Source organism: Mesoplodon mirus (genome assembly GCF_964341445.2).
Source record: "Mesoplodon mirus genome assembly, chromosome: 17".
Lineage (NCBI taxonomy): Eukaryota > Metazoa > Chordata > Mammalia > Artiodactyla > Ziphiidae > Mesoplodon > Mesoplodon mirus.
In genome coordinates this window covers 1,627,507-1,643,069 of record NC_138993.1, presented here as the reverse complement: position 1 = coordinate 1,643,069, position 15,563 = coordinate 1,627,507, and the positions used below count along the sequence as shown (strand labels likewise).

Sequence of the window (15,563 nt, the reverse complement as noted above, 5' to 3'; positions counted from 1 at the left end):
ATGCCGAGGCGACCCGGTTCCCAGGACCCACAGGGCGTGTCCGTCAGCGCCCAACACCAGGGACCCGGTCGCACCGCCTTGATCACGCCCCCCGGGAAAGCGGCTCCCAGCTCACCGCGACCGCCGCCCGGCGCCCGCCAGCCAGCCGCCTCGCGCGACCCCGGCCCCAGGCCCTCGACCCCCGCCCGGCCCTGGCCCCACAGGACACGCCCCCCCCCCTCACACGGCACGGCGATCCTGGTGCCACACCCGGCAGCGTGCCCACTCTCTCCCGGCCACTGCGTCCCGCCCCCGCCCAGGCCCCGCCCCGCCCCGCCCCGAGGCCCCGCCCAGGCCCCGCCCGCTCACAGCGCGCGGGCTCGGGGGCGGGGCGGAGACCGCCTGGGTCTCGCGACACCGCGGCCGCGCTCGAGTTCTCGGGCCGCCGTGTGAAGCGACGCGGACGCGGCGACTGGGCGCTTCCGCAAAAATGGCGGCGGCGGGAGGCTCCCGGCTGGCGGCCTGGGGCGGAAGGCTGCGGCGCGGGCTGGCTGCTGGCCGGCGGGCCTGGCCAAGCTCCGGGCCCGTGGCGGCGGCAGTGGTCGGCGTGGCCCTGGCGGGAGCAGGAGCAGCGTGGTACCACGGCCGCGTGAACATGGCGGCGCCCCAGAGCGGCCTCACCGTGGTAGCCCAGGTACGGGACGGGCTCCGTCCGGCAACCCCGCCGCGCCCCTCAGTCCTCGGACGCCCGGCGGGTGGAGTGTGCGGGTGAGGAGTGGGGTGCTGGGGCGGCCCCCGGCAGCCTGCGCCGCCCACCCGCGGGGACGGTGGGGGCGTGTCCCGTGCGCCCGGGCCCGCAGGTGCGCCCCGTGGTCCAGCTGTCCTAACAGGTGACCTTTTTAATAATAAAAGAGGCAGTCGGCTGGTCGATGCTTGCCAGGTTTGATGGTCAGCTGTCAGGAACAGTATCACCTGTCGTAAACCTTCATGGTTCCGCGGACTCTGAGTACCACGCAAAAGACGTTTCTTTTAAAACTACCATGTTTGAAAGTAAAGGTCATGTTCCCTGGTTCAATATCAAATTGTCACGCAAAACATTTGAACATTTGAAAAAGAGTACTACTTTTTAAATATTTAAAGGACATTTTAATTCTTTTAAGTTTATGTGTGAATATTTTTGAAAATTAAAAGCAGTATTCTTTTTCTGTTGGTTAGATTTACATTATGCCTTTCTAAGTGCCTTGAGTTCTGAAAAACTCAACGGTCAGATAAAACAAAAGAGAGGAAAGCAGGCCTTGTGAATAAAAGTATAGGATTGACATGCAGTATTTTTACTTGTATTAAATTAAGATGCCACAAAGTTAAAACAATAACTCTCCCCTCATTCTCATACCATTTCTGATTACAGGTGGAAGGATCTATCTAACGGTGTTTTTTGTGTCAAGCAATTCAGTTTATTATCCATCTTTGGTTTCTCTGCCTCTGTTCTCAACAGCTTAATTCATCCTGTTTAGTTAATCTTCCCAAGAGTATCACTTTAACCACATGACGTACGCTTCTTCAGAAACCATTAGTGCCTCGTGCTCCTAGGATAAAATCCACATTTTTAAATTTTGTCCTGCAGAGCCATCTGTAGTCACGCTCTGACCTAGCGCTACTCAGACACACCTTCTATCAAAGGGGTTCACTCCGTGTGCCCAGAAATGGCTTCAGTTTTACCCACTCAGCAATTTGTAGATGCCAGGTTCAGTCCGTCTGTGTCACTGTGTTTTTGTGGCCCACTGCTAGCCTGTTTGTGTTTTCAATTCCTGACAGGACACTGAAACTTTACACCAGTGTGGTGTTTTGAATTCTCCCCAGCTCCCTTCCCTCCCTGCAACCTCTGGTACTTTCAGTCCAGCTAAAGTAATGCAGAAACCATTGTATTATCAATGGGTTTACAAGGTCTGTTGACACAGCATTGGCTTGATCTGCTGTTGGACCACTTTTATTAAAACAGTGGTTTTCGTCCTTTTGCCACCCCAGTGGACTTGAAGATGACCTCACCTTCCTCTCAGCAGCAGTGGCTGAATACAGCAGGAATTGAGGGGCCTGTAGTTTGAAAACTCCCTCCACCTCACTGACTCGGGTAACATTTCCCTAAGAGGGGGCCTGTCAATCCCGCCGCCGCCCCGGCCGTCAGTGCCACCGCCGCTTTGGAGCCACGTGTGCATGGTCGAGAACTACTGAGATAGATGTGCTCTTGGTACACTTATATGTATTATATAGTTATTTTACTTAGCGTTGCAAGGTGGTACAGTCTTCCTGACATGGACTGAATAATAGTGATAATGTCCTTCATTTTCAGTCATCACAGTAAGTGATTTCTCCAATAAAAATAGTGAATTTATACTCACTGACTCATACACTTCAGATTTCCATTGTGACCAGTGCTTGCATTTGTGAGGGTCAGTCAGGAATTAAGGGTAGAATTCAAGCTCATGAAACAGCAGATATGTTGGCATTTCCCTTCTTTCTTTCTTCTTTCCACAATTATTGAAGTGCTACCTCTGTGCCAGGCAGTATGCAAGGAGTGGGGAATTCAAGACACGGTTCAAGTGCTTACAGCTTGGTGCGGGGGCCTTTTTTTTTTTGCGGTACGCGGGCCTCTCACTGTTGTGGCCTCTCCCGCTGCGGAGCACAGGCTCCGGACGCGCAGGCTCAGCGGCCATGGCTCACGGGCCCAGCCGCTCCGCGGCATGTGGGATCCTCCCGGACCGGGGCACGAACCCGTGTCCCCAGCATCGGCAGGCGGACTCTCAACCACTGCGCCACCAGGGAAGCCCGCGGGGGCAGTTTTAATAGAGGGCGATAGGGGTGGTAAGTGCTGGGTGCTCTGGGGGCACCTGGAAGAGCCCCTCCCACAAGCTTGGGTTCCTGAGCAATGACCTGTAAACTGACGCCTGTGGGATGAATGGAGTTTGCTGGGCAAAGAGAGGGGGAGGAATACTGCACGCAAGGGAACAGTGTTGCAGAGGTCTGGAGGGAGGAGTTGGACTCAGTAGGATGAGAGCTGCACGCGATGAGGTTCAGAACAGGTAGGGGTGGCAGGGAATCAGGTCATGAAGACATTTTTATCCTGAGGACAGCAGGGAGCCATCATAGGGCTTAACCTTCATGGTCCCCCAAGAATACAGGCATAGAATTAAGGGAGTCTGAATTTAAATAGAAAAAGATTACATTTTTGTTTTCATTGACCTATAACTTAACATTTTCTTCAATTGTGAATGTAGGCAACTAGCTACAGAAGTATTAACAGTAACCGACAGTATAACAGCCTCAACCTCAGATCTTGTCCTGTTCTGATACAGTTGTGACAGATATCTCAAAGAATCACGTCTTTGAAATTACAGTGCTTATTAAACATGCCACCATACCATGTTATTTAACTCATAAATCAAGAATTACACGTATTACTGTATTGCAGATTTGACTTGGACCTTTGGAAAGAGTATGGAGACTTTAGTGACTCCACTTTCAGTGGATTGAAAGTGAGGTCGGGAGCTGTTGAAATAATTCAGGAGAGAGTTGGTGATGGCTAAATTAGTGGATGAATTTGAAAGAAGTTTAGAAGATAAATTTGCAGAGTCTTAAGTTGCAGGAGTCTTGTGTAAAATGTAATTGTATTGTTTCAGAAAATATACAGGTTCTCCCCCACTATCCAACAGTAGAGCATTCCTATGAAACCTTTTGTAAGCCGAATTGGCATAAAGTGAAGGAGCAGTTAGGACACGTCTTGCTAACGGATGCACAGAATAAATGGAGATGAAGCACAGATGCTCACAGACGCAGTTCAGAGCTCTGGCATCTGATGCTGAGATGCTGAGTGTGGTCCCCAGGGCCGCTCTTGCTGCCTGGGCTGTGCACTGCCCCTTTAACGGCTAGCTGAAAAACAAAGGCTGTGAGCACTTTTTTCGATTTTTGCCTTTTTTCGTAAAAGCAAAAATCTTCTTCAGGTTTCTTTGGGTTAGCGGAAGCGGGTACGGTGTAGGTCTTTGGTGAATTTGGTGAAAGCGAAGTGGCCTGAACCGGGGGATCCCTACAGGAGCCCTGAACAAGTGATTACATCTGGACAACAACATATTGCTCCTACAGATATCCTTTAGGGCATGACTTGCTTTAGAGCATGTCAGCCTGTCAGTTATTTGTATGTAACCTGCTTCCTCTGAAACATTTAAGTATATTTGAAAACTGTTCTAGATTTTAGTATTACTCTCTTTAAGTATTATTATATTTGATTCTGGCATAGTAAAATCAGGTAAGAAATGATAGAAGGGAGAAGACAAAATTATTCTATTATTCCAGTCCATTCTGCTTTAAAAGGATAGCTGCATTCTAACCTTGATATATTAAAAAATATAGAAAGTTATTTCATGGAGAAACAGAAGCTCTATAGAGTTTTCAAGTTGCAATGGCAAAATAATTTTCTTCCTGCAGGAATTTCAATACTATGTAAAAGTTTTTTTGCTATTACTGTATTTTGTTATTGCAAGCTAGAAATAATATATTGGTAAACCAAAAACTGATGAAAACAAACATCTCCATATTACTAAGTAAATCCTCGATGGCATGTAAGATCAGACTTAAGAGTAAAGCTTTTCTGAATCATTTTGATATTATAAATCCTTGTAAATAAGGCCTAAAACTGAGGGGGGAGAGAAGTAAAGAGAAAACCATAAAGCCAGAGTTAAGTGCATTCCAGTTTGCAGGTGACAGCAGGGATAATATTTTATTTGTTCTTATTGATTTGTTGAATGAGTATTTCACTTATTCTCTAAATTTTTATAATTTTTGGCCTTACATTAATTTTCAAATTATACGTGATATTGAATATATGTTTCCCTGACTTCATAATAGGATTGTTTTGGTTTGCTTTTTAATGAAAAATTTGTCCACCATGTTTAAGGTAAAGTTGTTTTGTATAACCTAGTCTATAATACTGTATAAATGTTTTTTATTCTAAATCAAATTTTTTATTCTGTAGATTCATAAGTGTCAGATTCCCTTTGATATGTTTATTTATATTTGTATTTATAAATCCTTGAAAGCGTTTCTTAACATTGAATTCATTTTTCTTTTCTTTTGTAGAACTTATCACTCCCTGCAATTACTTTATCTTCTTGTTTATTTTGTCTCCCCCGGAAGAATTGCCTCTTATCTTTTTCATCTGTATATTCTTGGTGCCTGAAACATTCACAGTCACACAATGGCACATAATAAATGTTTATACAAAAAGTAAATAAATGAACTGCACTATGTAATGAAGTGACCTTGTCTAACTTTGGTTTAATTAGTCTTTGTAGAAATAATAGGCAGGCAGTTTCTAGAAAGGTTCAGAATCAGCTCAGTTACTAAATGTCCTATGTGTACTCAATTACACACTTAGAGTCATAGAGACATATGCCATTTTCCCAATAGCAAACCTAAGTAAATAAGAAACCTTGCTCTTTTCTGCTATATCCCAAGAGCCTAGAAAAGAGTCTTGTGCATAGTAGGTGTGCTAAGTATTTATTGAATGGGTAAATAAATTGATGAAATCTATAATGAAACAATAATTGGTATACCTTTGTCTCAAAAGTTTAAAGGTGGGTCCATTTCACCTATTACTGTGTATGATATTTAATTTTTAATTCATATTGTTAATGTTTATATCTGTCTTTATGCAGCAAGGTTTTGTCCTGAGCTATCACATTAAAATATCAGAATAAATTTTAGAATAAAATAAATTGCATTTTCATTCCAATTATTGAGATGCTTCAACTTGTAAACCTCAAGCCAATTAAATTATTTTTAAATTTGGAAAATAATCCTGACATATGGCTAAAACCAAATGGATTAATAGACACTATATTTTGATATTGTAGTTAAATGCATGACACACACTTTGTGTAGTATTGATTACACTGACTAAAGATTTAAATACAACAAGGTCTGTCTGTTAACAACTGGCTGAATTCCTCTTGGGGGAGAATGGTTTGGGTTTGCACGGCCAGTGTTTCCGTGAAGAGTCAGCCCCCTAAGGATGTGAGTGTGGCTCAGGCTCCGCGGGTGAGGGCGGGCTGCTTGCCTGAGGGCAGGAGAATTTGGAGCACGCAGGCCAGTCTGGGCGTAGGAACGGAAGGGAGAGAGAGGCGTGGGACTGGAAAGGGTGTGTTCTCTTACAGCCTGCTGATCTCCCCACCTCCCACCCAGTCTAAAGTCTGGTGTATTCTCAGGGCTTAGGCAGAGTTACGCGCAACGCCTGTGGTTTAAGCAGAGGCGGCATCGGATGGAGCGATGCCCAGGAGGGGCGGCTGGAGAATGCAGTCCCTCCCGTTCCCAGGCTTTTAGCAGCACTCCTGGAAGGGGTTTTTGTTTGTTTATCCTTCAGTTTTCTTGAGGTGTACTGTATATATTCAAGGTGTACAACTTGATGTTTTCTTTGTGTAACAGAGATCATCAGCACAGTCAAGCTAATTAGCATCCATCACCTCATGAAGTTACCATTGTGAGGTGTGTGTGTGTGTGTGTGTTTGTGGTTGGTGAGAACACTTAAGATCTACCCTCCTAGTAGACCTCAAGCATATGATATAGTATTGTATGTATGGTGTATATGCATAGTCATCGTGCTGTCCACTAGGTCTCCAGGACTTATTCATCCTGCGTAACTGACACTTCTACCCTTTGATCAGCATCTCCCCAAGCCCCAGCCTCCGGCAGCCACCATTCTACTTCGTTCTTCTGTGAGCTTGACTCTTCAGATTTCACAGATGAGTAAGCCATGTAGTATCTGTCTGTATCTGGCTTCTTTCACTGAGCACAATGCCCTCCGGGATCATCCATGTTGTTACAAATGGCAGGACTTCCTTGTTCAAGGCTGAATAGTGCTCCATCTTGTGGGTAAGGGTGTGTGTCGATCTTGTCTTTACCCACTGTCTGCTGACGCAGACAGGCTCTTTCCATAGCTTGGCTCTCGTGAATAAAGCTGCAGTGGTCCTGGGAGTGCAGATGTCTCTTAGAGAGCGATTTTACTCCCTTTAGATACATACCCAGAAGCAGGACTGCTGGACCATATGGTAGTTGTAGTGTTAACTTTTTGAGGGATTTTCCACAGTGGTTTCACCAATTTCCACTCCCATCAGCAGTGCATGAGGGTTGCCTTTTCTCCACATCCTCACGAGCACTTATCTCTTGTCTCTTTGATAATAGCCATTCTGACAGGTGGGAGGTGATACCTCATTGTGGTTCTGATTTGCATTTCCCTGATGATTCGTGATCGTCAGCACTGTTTCATATATCTGTTGGTCTTTTGTATGTCTTCTTTTTTAAAATGCTAATCAGATCCTTTGCCCATTTTTTAATCAAGGTTTTTTCGTTTTGTTTTTTTTGCCATCGACTTGAGTTCCCTATATATTTTGGATATTAACCTCTTATCAGATGTATGGTTTGTAAATATTTTCTCCCATTCCATAGGTTGTCTTTCACTCTGTTGATTGTTTCCTTTGCAGTGCAGAAGCTCTTTAATTTGATGTAGTCTTGAGAATTTTTGCTTTTGTTCCCTGTGTTTTTGGTGTCATATCCAAAAAAAAAAGATCATTACCCAGACCAATGTCAAGAAGCTTTCCCTATATTTTCATCTCATACTTTTACTGTTTTGGTTCTTACATTTAAGTCTTCAACCCATTTTGAGTTAATTTTTGTATAAGGTGTGAGATGAGGGTCCAGTTCATTCTTCTGCACGTGGCTGTCGAGTTTTCCCAACACCACTTTTTGAAGAGACTATCCTTTACCCATTACGTGTTCTAGGCACCCTTATTGAAGATCAGTTGACTGTAAATACATGAATTTACTTCTGGTCTCTTTTTCTGTTCCATTGGTCCGTATTATCTGTTTTTATGCCAGTACCATACTTTTCAGCACCTGCTACTTCTGGTTTCATTACTGTAGGTTTGTAATAGATTTTGTAATCAGGAAGTGTGATGCCTCCAGATTTGTTCTTCTCACTCAAGATTGCTTTGACTCTTCAGGGTCTTTTGTGGCTCTATATGAATTTTACGATTTTTTTTCTATTTCCATAAAAAATGTCACTGAGATTTTGATAGGGATTGCTTCGAATCTGTAACTCACTAAGTCTGTTGCTACTGAGCGGGTGAGGACAGAAGGTTGAGCTTTGGGTGTGGCAGTAGGGGAGTTCTTCGTAACCTTGACAAAGGGCATTTCAGTGAAATACTGGGGGCAAATTTAATTGGAATGTGTTGAGGAGAGACTGAAGTGAGGAAGCAAAGAAAGCGAATAGAGATGCTTCTTTCTAGAAGTGTTGCTGTAAAGGGTATTAAAAGAGACACTGGCTGGGAGAATGATATAAGGGGGCAAAAATTGGTCCACCTCTGGGGGGGTGATTATAGGTGGAAGTCTTTGAGGAAGGAGGTTACCTGGAGTCAGACCCCAGGTAGAAGGTTGGGCTTTGAGACTAACAAGTTTTCCTCCTTCAGACAGGAGTGAAAGCAGAGGGCATGGTTAACCCTAGCAGCTGGCTGTAGACAGGAGACCCTGATGGTGAGCTGCTCTGGAAAACTAGGAGGTAGAATCAGGGAAACGTGGGCGGGTCAGAGCAGTAATGACTGCTGCCGGAAAGAAAACCCAGAGAGGGAGGGGGCGACGGGTTAACGCGTTCATGAAGAACGAGAGCTTCAAGACAGTAGTTAGGATGAATATAGGACCACTGGCCACAAACTTCTGATGGCTTGCTTTTGGTGAGTGTTTCCAATGTAGCTAAAAAATCTTACCTAATGAATTATTTTAAAGAAGCCTTGGGCTTCCCTGGTGGCGCAGTGGTTAAGAATATGCCTGCCAATGCAGCGGACACGGGTTCGAGTCCTGGTCCAGGAAGATCCCACATGCCACGGAGCAACTAAGCCCGTGCGCCACAACTACTGAGCCTGCGCTCTAGAACCCGAGAGCCACAGCTGCTGAGCCCACATGCTGCAACTACTGAAGCCCACGCGCCTAGAGCCCGTGCTCTGCAACAAGAGAAGCCACCACAATGAGAAGCCTGTGCATCGCAACGAAGAGTAGCCCCTGCTTGCCACAACTAGAGGAAGCCCACACACAGCAACGAAGATCCAATGCAGCCAAAGATTAATTAATTTTTTAAATGTCTAAAACAAAAGAAGCCTTGGTATTATGAGTTTAATGAGAAGGATATATTGCATCGTGGCATTCTAAAATTCTAAAATAGTAAGAGAACATCAAATATGGTGTTTCTTTGATATTATTATTATTATTATTATTATTATTTTGCTGTACGCGGGCCTCTCACTGTTGTGGCCTCTCCCGTTGCGGAGCACAGGCTCCAGACACGCAGGCTCAGCAGCCATGGCTCATGGGCCTAGCCGCTCCACAGCATGTGGGATCTTCTTGGACCGGGGCATGAACCCGTGTCCCCTGCATCGGCAGGCGGACTCTCAACCACTGCGCCACCAGGGAAGCCCTTTGATATTACTTAAATTCACATTTTGAACTCATATTTTGTGAGTATAACCTGACTAAAACAAATGGTGGTCACAAATTTTAAATAAATAAAAGCAAGGAATGTGGATCATCATGTTTAAATAGTCAAACAGAAATATGTTAACTGGGAAAGCGATTTTGCAAGTGTCATTAGATGCAGGACTCTTTTTCTATTGCATATCAATGAGTATTTTAAAAGCTCAAATAATGTATTTAATGAAACTATTTTAATTTGCTATAAGAGCCCTGAACAATTCATAAAATTAAGTTGGCATTGCTTTCTTTTATTTCAAGTTGTCTGAGTATATTTGTGGTCATTATTTTCGTGAAAAGGGGAGGAAAGGACATTAGTAAGACATTAGCAAGAGTAAAACAATAATATATTGGAGTCTACTTGGTTGGAGTGTATTTGTGTGCCGTGCATTGGGTTTAACGATAGTACATTTAAAATTGGTATGCCGAGGGCAATGAACTTTATAGCAACATACAGAAGTTTAATAACCGTGAAACATTGTAAGCCTAATGAAGACTAAAGCTTTCTTGCAGCAGTACAGCAAGAATGCAAAGAAGTTTTTACACTTTATTGCCTCAGGTAAAAATGTCTCTAGAAACACATAAGTGATGACAAAGCTTTGATGTTAATAAACCCAAATGGAAGTCCAAAATCAAAGTGTGTAAATGGCCAGATTATGAAAAAAAGATGACAAGTTATACCCTGTAATGAGATGTAATTTGTGCTTTTGGCACAGCTATTTGTCCTGCATGAATGCGAGGTGGTCTTTCCTTCCTCGTGCGATAGGACATTCTTTCTGTATCTTACTGCAAGTCTATGGAGGTGCTTTTTGGGGAGGGGGGACAAAGGGGCCAAGAACGGAAGAAAAGCAAATTGTAATGTAAAAGAAGCATTTTTTAATCTGTCCTTTTGCAATTATATTTATTTAGCTGAACCTGAGTAAAAAATTACTATTTACTCTTGTTCTATAAAGCATATGTTCTGGTGGATAATGCATTCAAATTAATGCTTTTGTTACTGTGAGTTTTGGAGTTTTATGAATTATAACAGTGTATAAACATATCTTAAGCCATCAATAGTAGCAGTATATGAACTTAAAATTTACATTAAAAAGTGGTAAATATTTGGTAAAGTAAGCCATAGCAGATATCTTCTCTTAACGTGCTCTCCATAAACAAGATTGTTCAATGTTTCCGATGATAAATAATGTCAGTATAGAACTACTACTTACTGGATCGTATATTTCAGCACAGCCTGGTCTCTATAGACACTTTTCACTGACGTCCGTGACAGTTTCAAGCCTGTGTGGTCTGCAGAACACACGTTGTGAGTGCTCTGCATTAAGAAGTACAGCCTTACAAACTCTCCCGTGTGCCCACGTGTGTCTTGCACGATGGATGTGCCTCTGCTAGCAGTTGTGCAGCTTCAGTGTTTCCTGCGACACAAGCGTAGTTCCAGGCGGCTCCCTCCTCTTTCCGCATCACTTGGCTGCTGTGCGCCCTAGACGTGCAAGCCATCTTTAAAATTAGACAAAATGAGCCTTAAATAGGAAAGCACAATGTTTTGTCACAAATTGTTTTATCAGCAGATATTCCAAAACAAAATATGATTGGCTTCGTCTGTCTGCTATTTGGGAATATCAGTCATTTTTCTCATTTGCTAGTATGCACAATTAGAAGATTATACGTAATAAGAAAGTATAAATGGGTTAGTTTCTGTGTTTTTGAGTGTGTGCAGTGTATAAAGACCAAGAGATTAAATCACACTATGAGGTGTTTTAAAGACAAAATCTGTTTCAGTTTAAATTTGGTCGTAGTTGACCAGTTACGAGCCAGCTCAGATCAGAAGCAGATCCCTAGTAGGGCTTCTGCCTCTGTTCAGACCCACGTTGGTGGGGCGTTCTGGAACGCTTGGATTTGCTCCAGGGCTGAAGTCAGGGTCAGGAGCCTGCTCTTGTGGTGCATCCTGCTCTGAGTGCGTGGCTTCGGCCGCTGCCGAGGAGAGGCAGCGAACAGCCTAACACCTCCTGACGTTCCTCCAGTGACAGTCCCGCTTGCGCTGGAGTGTGATGTGAAAGGCTCCGACTCCCCGACTCCCCGAGTGAGCTACTTTAGTGTGCAGCAGGAGGGAGTGGTGATAAGGGAACATTGCGGTTTAACCAGGAACTGCTGCGGTAGACAGACGACAGTAAGGGTTATCCTGTGAGCCAGACACACTTTTCTTTCCTAAAAACTTAATACTAACCATATTTTATTTGTAATTGAAGCTTGACTTTATTTAATACTGCAACTGTTTTGTTTTTAAAGTAGGACTTTGTATTTTATTAGTACTGCCATTAGGCAGTGATTAAATCCGTCTTCAATTACAGTCATGAAAAGATTGCTCCTTAAAACACTAAAGAAATGCTGTTTTATTATGGTTATTGAAATTTCTTGAAATATATTAGGAAGGGAGTTCCAGCTGTTGGCTCTTTCTTAATTCTTAAAGATTACTTACTTATGTTGGCTTTTTTCTTATTGAGATATGTGTATATTATAGAAAATTTAGGAAAAGTGGCCAAAAGAAACACATAAGAACCATTTTGCCTCTTCATGACTTGAAGAGACTAGTCACTGTTAAAGCTTTGGGTGTTGTATCTTGAGTGAGAAGGTTTTTATTAATAAAAATTATTTTTTTAAATAATATAGTTATTATAATAATAATATAATTATAAATAATAATTATTTATTTTATTAATAAAAACCTTCTCACTCAAGATACAACACCCAAAGCTTTAACAGTGACTAGTCTCTTCAAGTCATTTAAAACTTATTTAAAACTTTGCAAGGCAGTGTTAAGGTATTAACAACTATCGTTCTCTCATGTTTTAGAAATAAAGCCAATGGCTCTGAAGTTAAGAAATGAGTGTGGGGGCTTCCCTGGTTGGTGGTGCAGTGGTTAAGAATCTGCCTGCCAAGACGGGAATAAAGACACAGACCTACTAGAGAATGGACTTGAGGATATGGGGAGGGGGAAGGGTAAGCTGTGACAAAGTGACAGAGTGGCATGGACATATATACACTACCAAACGTAAAATAGATAGCTAGTGGGAAGCAGCCGCATAGCACAGGGAGATCAGCTCGGTGCTTTGTGACCACCTAGAGGGGTGGGATAGGGAGGGTGGGAGGGAGATGCAAGAGGGAAGAGATATGGAGATGTATGTATATGTATAGCTGATTCACTTTGTTATACAGCAGAAACTAACACACCATTATAAAGCAATTATACTCCAATAAAGATGTTAAAAAAAAAAAAAAGAATCCGCCTGCCAATGCAGAGGACACAGATGCGAGCCCTGGTCCGGGAAGATCCCACATGCCGCAGAGCAACTAAGCCCGTGTGCCACAACTACTGAGCATGTGTTCCACAACTACTGAAGCCCGCATGCCTAGAACCCGTGCTCCGTAACAAGAGAAGCCACCGCAATGAGAAGCCCACGCACCGCAACGAAGAGTAGCCCCCGCTTGCCGCCACTAGAGAAAGCCCACGCAGCACTGAAGACCCAATGCAGCCAAAAAATAAATTAAATAAGTAAGTTTTTAAAAAAAGAAAGAAAGAAATAAGTGTGGTTCCAGAGAGGTCGTTCTAGTGACAGTGAGATGTCGCTGCCCTCTTGGAGACCACCTCTTGCCCCTGTCTCCTCGCTCTCCAGGCTCTTTTCGTCTGTATTGCTCTTTAGTTGTTTCTCTGTTAGAGGCTGTGAGTATTTATTATGCTTGCTTATATAGGGCAGTGCCTGGTTTGGGGAAGGCAGCCTACATGGCTTTAGCCCATATCAGCGAAAAGAGAAAGTGATGTGAAAATCAGAATTGTGCAGATACACATATAAGACTTTATTAAGACCAAGCTTTTATTCGAATTTTTTATACAACGATGATGTCCTTTAGTACTTTGCTTTATTCTGGCTATACAGCGGTTGTGTATTTTTTATTTTAATTAATATGCTTTAGCTGGTGGAAAATGTAAGACATTTTTAAAGGACTTGGAATTAATTGTTTTCTCATTTTATATCTAGTCCTGCTGGAGAAAACTTTTTCTGTTCAATTTTAAGAGTCCTCTACAGCCATGTGTTGAGAACGTATCATCTCAGAGTTAATTAACTGTACACTGTTCTAACATGAGCAGTGCTTAGAATTGGAGCTTTTTTTTTTTTTTTTAACTAATTGTTATTGTATTTTTTTTTTTTTCCCCGAACCGGGGCACGAACCAGTGTCCCCTGCATCGGCAGGTGGACTCTCAACCGCTGCGCCACCAGGGAAGCCCTTAATTGTTATTGTATTTTACCATATTATTACTCAGGTTTGCTGATTCATCTTTGTCATTTATTCTTTTTTTATATTTATTTTATTTATTTTTATTTTTGGCTGCATTGGGTCTTAGTTGTGGCATGTGGGATCTTTCTGTTGTGGCGCACGGGCTCTTCATTGCAGTGCGTGGGCTTCTCTCTAGTTGTGGCGCACGGGTTCCAGAGTGTGAGGGCTCTATAGTTTGCAGCACGTGGGCTTAGTTGCCCCGCAGCATGTGGGATCTTAGTTCCCCGACCAGGGATCGAACCCACGTCCCCTGCATTGGAAGGCGGATTCTTAACCACTGGACTGCCAGGGAAGTCCCCTGTCTTCCTATTCTTTGAATAGGTTGAGAATATGATAAAAGTTATGTACTCTCTCCCAAAAAGCTCATACAGTGTTTTCACCTATAATTTCCAGGAGTCACAAGCACCAGGAAGCATTGTAGTGTGGGGTTATGAGGCTCAGCTCTAAATTTTTAGGTTACATTCTTGTCACTTCTAGGTTCTTAGTATTTGTCCTTTTTTTTTTTTTTTTTTTTTTTTTTGCGGTACGCGGGCCTCTCACTGTTGTGGCCTCTCCCGTTGTGGAACACAGGCTCCGGACGCGCAGGTTTAGCAGCCATGGCTCACGGGCCCAGCCCCTCCGCGGCATGTGGGATCTTCCTGGACCGGGGCACGAACCTGCGTCCCCTGCACTAGCAGGCGGACTCCCAACCACTGCGCCACCAGGGAAGCCCTGTCCTTCTTTACATTACAAAATGTTTCAGGTGTTATATCTAAAATTATTTTCAAGTAAACTGTTTTGATCCTGTCACTGCGTTACTCTTCGGTTTTGGATATTACCCTCAGATCAGATAATTTACAATATTTACCTTTACTTTATGGTATTAACTCTTCCCTTTTACCAGTACTTCACTTCTGTTCTGACTGTACATTCTCTTTTCTAGCCCAGTGTGCCTTCTGTTAGCCCTGTTGTACTAGCTTATCCTGTGTACACCTTTATAAATGTCACAGATGCCTTGGTCTATTACCACATCCCTCTGCTTTAAATCATAAAGATCCATTATCCAAGAAAGTGTCATCAGGTTTATTCTCTTTACCCTCTAGCATGCGAGTGAGGTGGGTCATTCAGGAACTCAGAGCGTAAACTATGATTTCATAGTAACATTTTAAATATTGGTAATAATATAACTATATACAGTTTTTTTTTGTTTGTTTTTTTTTGTTTGTTTTTTTTTGCTGTACGCGGGCCCCTCACTGTTGTGGCCTCTACCCCTGCGGAGCACAGGCTCCGGACGCACAGGCTCAGCGGCCATGGCTCACGGGCCCAGCCGCTCCGCGGCATATGGGATCCTCCCAGACCGGGGCACGAACCCGTATCCCCTGCATCGGCAGGCGGACTCTCAACCACTGCGCCACCAGGGAGGCCCTATATACAGTTTTTTTATTATAAGTTAGAAGAGTATCTAAACAACAGCCATGAATATTTAGAAACTAATTTTGCACTAAACAAAGTGACAAAATTCATCCAAGTCTTTAAATATTCAGAGTAACTCTTTGGGACTTCGCTAGCAATTCAAGTTTGGAGATTAGGGTTGCCTGAATCATTTCAGAACTTCAGGCTCTATTTTAGCCTACAAATATCTGTTCATTCTTTTTCCCTACTTTCTTCCCTAATCCTAGTTAAGATTCAACTAGGATTATTCTCTTGATTAT

General features: G+C 43.3%; 1 protein-coding gene across 2 annotated transcripts in view; it reads left to right on the top strand.

Moving 5' to 3' along the window:
- The first annotated feature begins 423 nt into the window (after positions 1-423).
- The window catches only part of MICU2 (mitochondrial calcium uptake 2), an 83,600-nt gene continuing 68,460 nt past the window's right edge, over positions 424-15,563 (top strand). For both annotated transcript variants that reach the window (XM_082602590.1, XM_082602589.1), the window contains exon 1: positions 424-673. In XM_082602590.1, coding sequence (XP_082458716.1) covers positions 470-673 — 204 coding nt within the window. In that variant the 5' untranslated portion in view covers positions 424-469. The remainder of the gene's footprint in view (positions 674-15,563) is intronic.